Source organism: Nansenia antarctica, assembly GCF_963989245.1.
Source record: "Nansenia antarctica genome assembly, chromosome: 17".
NCBI lineage: Eukaryota > Metazoa > Chordata > Actinopteri > Argentiniformes > Microstomatidae > Nansenia > Nansenia antarctica.
In genome coordinates, this window is record NC_137687.1 from 9,128,058 (window position 1) to 9,135,557 (window position 7,500).

General features: G+C 47.6%; 1 protein-coding gene across 1 annotated transcript in view; it reads right to left on the bottom strand.

The window, feature by feature from the left end:
* Window positions 1-7,500, bottom strand: part of ptchd1 (patched domain containing 1) — a gene marked incomplete at both ends in the record, with an annotated part of 19,902 nt that overhangs the window by 12,098 nt on the left and 304 nt on the right. The window contains one exon of the mRNA XM_080547272.1: window positions 7,382-7,500. This exon is cut by the window's right edge and continues 304 nt beyond it. Within this exon, the coding sequence (XP_080403398.1) occupies window positions 7,382-7,500 (119 nt within the window). The remainder of the gene's footprint in view (window positions 1-7,381) is intronic.

Sequence of the window (7,500 nt, forward strand, 5' to 3'; positions counted from 1 at the left end):
CATTTTGGGCATTTAGCAGACGCCTTATTCCAAAGTGACTTACAATCGATACATTTGACTAAGCAAGTGAATCATCAGTCCACCAGTCGTAGCAGGAAGAGTAATCTAGCTCAGGCCATTGGCAGTCGTCGTAGTCAAAATGTTAAAATGTTTCATTTCATGGGTTTAATGAGACAAGATTGGTGTTATATTAAAGGAGCATAATAACGATACAAACATAATTGCAATTCTATTTCTTTTAAAGTAACAGCAGTTGGATGTCTAGAAGGCCTACTGACTGACAAACTAATGTCGTTTTGTGCTTTGCTTTGGCCAAAATAATAATGAAAACGTACATTATGTGTTAAACATGCATAAACAAACGAAACTCAAAATAGGTACAGGACATGAGAACCAGTGCTTGACCCAGGGTTTCCGTTAACCGGTAATTACCGGTCTTTGTCCGGTAAAATCTATTGAAGTCCGACAAATTGAAACCTCTTCGGTCATAATGTCCGGTGAAAATAATTTCCTCTAAGCACAATTTGAATACAATTCGCAAAAGTTTAATTGTCACATTCTGATTCCTTCTATATTAAAAAAGACGAATATATAGGCTATATACTTCTTTTATTATTATATGATTTGACGCCGGCATGATGATGACTCCGCGAAACAGCAGTGGCAGGGTTGCCAGATGGGATTTTACAGCCTAACCAGTCTATTACCGCTAAACCCAGTAGCCCATTCGGCGATAACCCGGCCCATCTGGCAACCCTGCTTTTAACCTGCAAACGTTGCAGCTCAAAGTGCACCATAGCCAGCGAGAGGTAAACATGGCAAGACAAAGTAAGCTTAACAATTACTTCATGAAACCAAGCTACAATGAGTCTGAGGAGAAGTCTGACTCTGAAGAGATGGAGGTAGTGGCTGCTCCAGCCAGAAAGTCTCGAGGGTTCCGAGTTGAATGGAAAGAACATTTCCCCTGGCTGCGTTTAGATGGGGAAGGAAAAATGTTCTGCTCACCGTGCAAAACATCGGGGAGGAATAACGGATTCACGAGAGGAGCAACGAATATGAGAATGTCGGCTCTCACTGATCACAGGCGGTGCAGTGAGCACATATCGGCGGTCAGGCCACTGTGAGCAGGCTAATGAAACGGCTAACAATAAGCTGCACTCTCAGCTACAAGTTGCATTTCACATGGCAAAAAATGGCATCGCATGTCATCAGTATGTGGGACTGACTGAGCTACTGTAAGCAGTTAAGTTCAGTTAAAGCCTATTTATTTTCATCTGATAAAAGGCATATGAACGGAAATTAGGCTAGCCTATGTGTCACGCCAGAAGCCTACATGTAACCTCTTGCACCTTTCAATAAAATGTTATAAATCTAGACATTGTGGTATTTCGTTATATACGTATCCCAGCCTGCCTATCAATTGTTTCTCAATAAACAGTTAGGTTCTCCTCATTGTCATACTCGCGAGTCCGATGTGTGGCGCGCGTTCAGCGCTGGACATGGCATAGCGCGCATGCGAATCATGAAAGCCTATTATTATATTTATTATATAGCTCGCATCTAATCGTATCGGATGAGAAATTAAACGGCATATACTGTATAGGCTACACAACAGTAATCACCGCGACAAACAGCTATATTATATTTTAATATGATGACCGGAATATCTCACGTTTGTCCGGTAAATTGAAATCTTCCCGGACACGTTGACCGGCACACATTTTTTCTAACGGAAACCCTGGCTTGACCACAACATCAGCTTGTAGAAAGAGCCTTGTTGGGACCAGAACAGTGAACAGCTCTGAGGTCAGGGTGGATGAGGACAGGGTGGATGAGGTCAGGGTGGATGAGGACAGGGTGGATGAGGACAGGGTGGATGAGGTCAGGGTCAGGGTGGATGAGGTCAGGGTGGATGAGGTCAGGGTGGATGAGGACAGGGTGGATGAGGACAGGGTGGATGAGGTCAGGGTGGATGAGGTCAGGGTGGATGAGGACAGGGTGGATGAGGTCAGGGTGGATGAGGTCAGGGTGGATGAGGTCAGGGTGGATGAGGTCAGGGTGGATGAGGACAGGGTGGATGAGGTCAGGGTGGATGAGGTCAGGGTGGATGAGGTCAGGGTGGATGAGGTCAGGGTGGATGAGGTCAGGGTGGATGAGGTCAGGGTGGATGAGGTCAGGATGGATGAGGTCAGGGTGGATGAGGACAGGGTCAGGGTGGATGAGGACAGGGTCAGGGTGGATGAGGACAGGGTGGATGAGGTCAGGGTGGATGAGGTCAGGGTGGATGAGGTCAGGGTGGATGAGGTCAGGGTGGATGAGGTCAGGGTCAGGGTGGATGAGGTCAGGGTGGATGAGGTCAGGGTGGATGAGGACAGGGTGGATGAGGTCAGGGTGGATGAGGTCAGGGTGGATGAGGTCAGGGTGGATGAGGACAGGGTGGATGAGGTCAGGGTGGATGAGGTCAGGGTGGATGAGGTCAGGGTCAGGGTGGATGAGGTCAGGGTGGATGAGGTCAGGGTGGATGAGGACAGGGTGGATGAGGTCAGGGTGGATGAGGTCAGGGTGGATGAGGTCAGGGTCAGGATGGATGAGGTCAGGGTGGATGAGGTCAGGGTGGATGAGGTCAGGGTGGATGAGGTCAGGGTGGATGAGGACAGGGTGGATGAGGACAGGGTGGATGAGGTCAGGGTGGATGAGGTCAGGGTGGATGAGGACAGGGTGGATGAGGACAGGGTGGATGAGGTCAGGGTGGATGAGGACAGGGTGGATGAGGTCAGGGTGGATGAGGACAGGGTGGATGAGGACAGGGTGGATGAGGACAGGGTGGATGAGGTCAGGGTGGATGAGGACAGGGTGGATGAGGTCAGGGTGGATGACGAAAGGGTCAGGGTGGATGAGGACAGGGTGGATGAGGACAGGGTGGATGAGGTCAGGCTGGATGAGGTCAGGGTGGATGAGGTCAGGGTGGATGAGGTCAGGGTGGATGAGGACAGGGTGGATGAGGACAGGGTCAGGGTGGATGAGGACAGGGTGGATGAGGTCAGGGTCAGGGCGGATGAGGTCAGGGTCAGGGTGGATGAGGTCAGGGTGGATGAGGACAGGGTGGATGAGGTCAGGGTGGATGAGGTCAGGGTGGATGAGGTCAGGGTGGATGAGGTCAGGGTGGATGAGGTCAGGGTGGATGAGGTCAGGGTGGATGAGGACAGGGTGGATGAGGTCAGGGTGGATGAGGTCAGGGTGGATGAGGTCAGGGTGGATGAGGTCAGGGTGGATGTGAAGTGGCTCTTGAGCTCCATGAAAGCCCTCTCAGCTTCTGGAGTCTAATGGAAGTGGGTCCGCCATGCGCACCGAATAAGGACTGTGAGAGGCGCCATCACTGAGAAGAAAAAGTTTAATATAAAATTGGACCTGCTTGAAAGAGGAAGGACATGGTTAGTCGGAGAGATCGCCTCGAACTTGTCCAGGTCCATTTGGACGCAGGCGGTGGAAATGATTGAATGGTCCGGAAGGCGACTTGGGGCGCGTGAAACTCCTACTTGTCCAGTTGATGAAGAGTTGACTTGGGTAGCGAGTCGGAACCGGGCAGACATGCAGATGGTGTTCTGGGAGGGTCTTGGAAAAGATGAAGATGTCATCAAGGTACACGAAGACGAAGCAAATGAACTCAATGTCGCTCAGCGTGTCGTTCACCAACACCTTGAATACTGCAGACGAGTCAGACAACCCGAACGGCATGACCAGATATTCGAAGCGTCCACTAGGGGTGTTGAAGTCCGTCTTCCACTCATCCCCCCTCCTGGACCCTCACCAGGTTGTATAACGCTGGAGGTCCAGCTTGAAGAACCACCGGAGCCCCTGAGTTAACCCCAAAGCAGGAGAAGACATCAGAGGAAGAGGGTATCAGTTCCGGATCATGATCTTATTTTTAAGAAGAATCCTGCTCCAGTGGGGGGGGGGGGTGATTGAAGTCTCCTTCCAGAGACTCCCTGGCCACTGTTTCTGAGAAGGAAGGGTTGCTGAAAACCTTGCGGGATCTAGATCTTTCCCTGGGGACAGGAGGAGACGGGGGGGGGGGGTCTAGACGAGGGATGGACACAGTCATCCTGACAGTTCACAGTTCACACCCCAGTCCAGTGGCCCAAGAGAAATGTGGGTTGTATTGGGATCCCTGGATAGGGTGGGGGGGGGGGGTTCGTGGGAAGTGATCAACCGAAAATGTCTCATGAGAGTGGTTCTCCCCCCGTGTAAGTTTACAACGGCCTCTCATTCACCCATTCACACACCAATGGCGGCAAGCTACCATGCAAGGCGCCGGCCCGCTCATTGGGAGCAATTTGGGGTTCAGTGTTTTGCCCAAGGACACCTCGACACATGGCCAGCCGGGGATCGAACCGCTGATTTGCCGACCTTGCGATGATTAGACGGCAGTACTACCACCTGAGACACAGCCGCTAGTCTGTGAAGTCAATAAATCATTTCAAGCATAACTTGCCACTAAACCGTCTGATTGTGTCCTATTCTTTACCCTCGCGATGCATTATGGGTAAAATTCTAAATGATTATTATCGCAGCAACTCATTACTTTCTTAGCTTTTTTTTCACTCACTAAAAATCACAAACTCTCTAATGAGTTGATGGGCATCTACCTCCCTCTCTCGCACACCGAATACAATTCTGTTTGCATGATTGCATAATAATGAAATAGGGTTATTCAATTTCAATTTAGTCAATTCAGGAAGGGATTGGAGTTCATAATTCCAAAATGAATTATCATAATTCATGAGTTCATGAATCCCCCCAGCAAACGTAGCCTACTGATGAGATGTGTTTCTGAGTAAAACATCAAACATTGATACTTTAGGATACTGGGGACACAAATGATTAATAAACTCTGTGTCACATAGACCATCTTCAAGTGTGTATCTCCCTTGGCAAACCTGCAACCTGAGCTGGAATGCTGCCAACTACCTATAGATGAGAGTCAATGTCCAGCAACCGAATGACCAGCCATGGATAGGACTCAAGTGTGAGGTCAGGTAACTGATGATCTTGATGACTTTTCTTTCGAAAAATCGGAATACATTTCCGCGTTGTTGAAAATCAGTGACACATCGCTAGTCAACTAACACAGCTTGTTCTGTGAGCCTGCTAACAATGTAAAGTAGTGTCATAGTTAACTAGGTAGCAGTGGGGATTACTCACCCAATCCGTTGCGTTGCAGTATTCTGGCTTGACTAGCGAGTTTGTGTTGTGATTCTCAACAGCGTTGAAACGAGTTCCGTGTTTCAAAAGAAAAGTCTGAACATTTTGATTGGCTGCCGACATGCGGACCAAAATGATCAGACTATGTGACATATCTCCTATGTCATTAAACTTCCCATGGTAATGTTATATCAAGGTAGCCTTTGTAATGAGTACATTTAAACGAGTCAAGGTACCTTTAAACGACTCTCTTGCAGCCATACCTTTGAATTTTAGAATGTTGTCATTTAGCAGACGCTTTTAATCCAAAGCGATTTAAAATTACGAATTACAGGGACTTTCCCCCTGGAGTAATTGAGGGCTAAGTGCCTTACTCAAGGGCACACTAGTGGTGGTGTGGTTTCAGGTGGGATTTGAACTCACAACCTTCCAATCACCAGTCCAACTCACAACTCACTATCCACTAGACCACCACTAGCCCTCCAAACCGCTTTGTTCTCACGCCTGCTTTGGCGGTCTGGAGAATTTGAGATTAGTCGATCTGGATTAGATTGAACTGGACGGAGCGATGGGAGAATGTGCTTGCAATTTCATTTGATGTTTAATTCCAAGAACCCTCCCCCACACGCCTGATGATTGCTTGTTATTATGTACGTCATCTTAACTCTTTTCAAAACAAGCAGGCCTATTTTGCAGAGAGTTGTCACTTGATGCTAGCTTGATGCTAGCTTGCAACATTGAAGAAAATCTTCCGCCGGAGACTGAAGACCCATCTCTTCAGGTTATACCTTAACTGCTCCTCTTGAGACATCTACTACCCCCCAGCACTGTGTCTCCTGAGACACCTGCTTCCCCCTATACTGTGTCTCCTAAGAGTCTAAAAATATATATTTCTTTTTTCTTCTATCACGACGACTGCCAATGGCCCCTGGCCTGAGCTAGATTACTGTTCCTGCTACGACTGGTGAATTGATGATGATTCACTTGCTTAGTCAAATGTATCGATTGTAAGTCGCTTTGGAATAAGGCGTCTGCTAAATGCCAAGAATGTAAATGTAAACATGTAAATATAAGAAAACCGGAAGGAGAAACTGAATTGCCAAAAGTGTGCTACACAAAACCTAGTCAAGGAAGGCATTAGGTATTAGGTGCCACTCATTTAAAACAGGTTTCCACCCCTTTGTAGCTACTTTCTGCAAAGGATTTCACAAGGCATCCTTTTAATCCAGAAGGCTATTTAGTGCTTCCTTCCATACATATTTAGGTGAAGACAGTCGTCGTCTCTCTCGACATGTTTAATAATGTATCAGACAGCGGTTATTCTCAGAGAGCAGCATGTTGTCATGCTATATTTATCCTGAGTCTGGCTACAGCTATGTCTGTCCTCTGTGGACACTGTGTTTACTTAGAGACCGATAGAGGAGTGTTCCCTGAACATAAAGTAGGCCGCAGTATCTAATATTCTGAGTTCTGACATATTCCAACACACAAATTACACACACACACACACACACACACACACACACACACAATGACCCTGATGTGATTTTCGGTAGGTCAAAAGTGTGCTTGTATAGGCTACGTTATTGATTGCTTTGTGTGTGGTTAATTAATAACCGATCCATTAAACCACATTGTAGAACGTAGCCTATGGATTTCTGAGCCAACATTAGCATCTAATTTCTTAATTGAACTGGGAGCTTGCTTCACGTCTCCGCTTGACTATTATCATTATTATTAATGTCATCAAAAAGAGAAAAAAAAGAAAATTGGATTACAAAGTAGGGCGCACAGGACCAGTACAGGACCTGCGCTCTCGATCTTTCCATGTCAGTTTCCAACCTGTTTATGACACATAGAGAGAGAGAGAGAGAGAGAGAGAGAGAGAGAGAGAGAGAGAGAGAGAGAGAGAGAGAGAGAGAGAGAAACACAGAGAGAGAGAGAGAAACACAGAGAGAGAGAGAGAAACAGAGAGAGAGAAACACACAGAGAGAGAGAGAGAAACACAGAGAGAGAGAGAGAAACAAAGAGAGAGAGAGAGAGAGAAACAGAGAGAGAGAGAGAGAGAAACAGAGAGACAGAGAGAGAGAGAGAGAAACACAGAGACAGAGAGAGACACAGAGAGAGAGAGAGAGAGAAAGAGACACACACACACACACACACACACACAATCACAAACCTTCAGCACCAGGTCCAGATGGAGCGGGTCCAGTATGCTGCCCCTGCGCGTGGTGACGATGACGCGGCCGTACCGGCCCGGCGTCTGCAGGTCGGAGTAGAGGGCGTGCTTGGAACGGT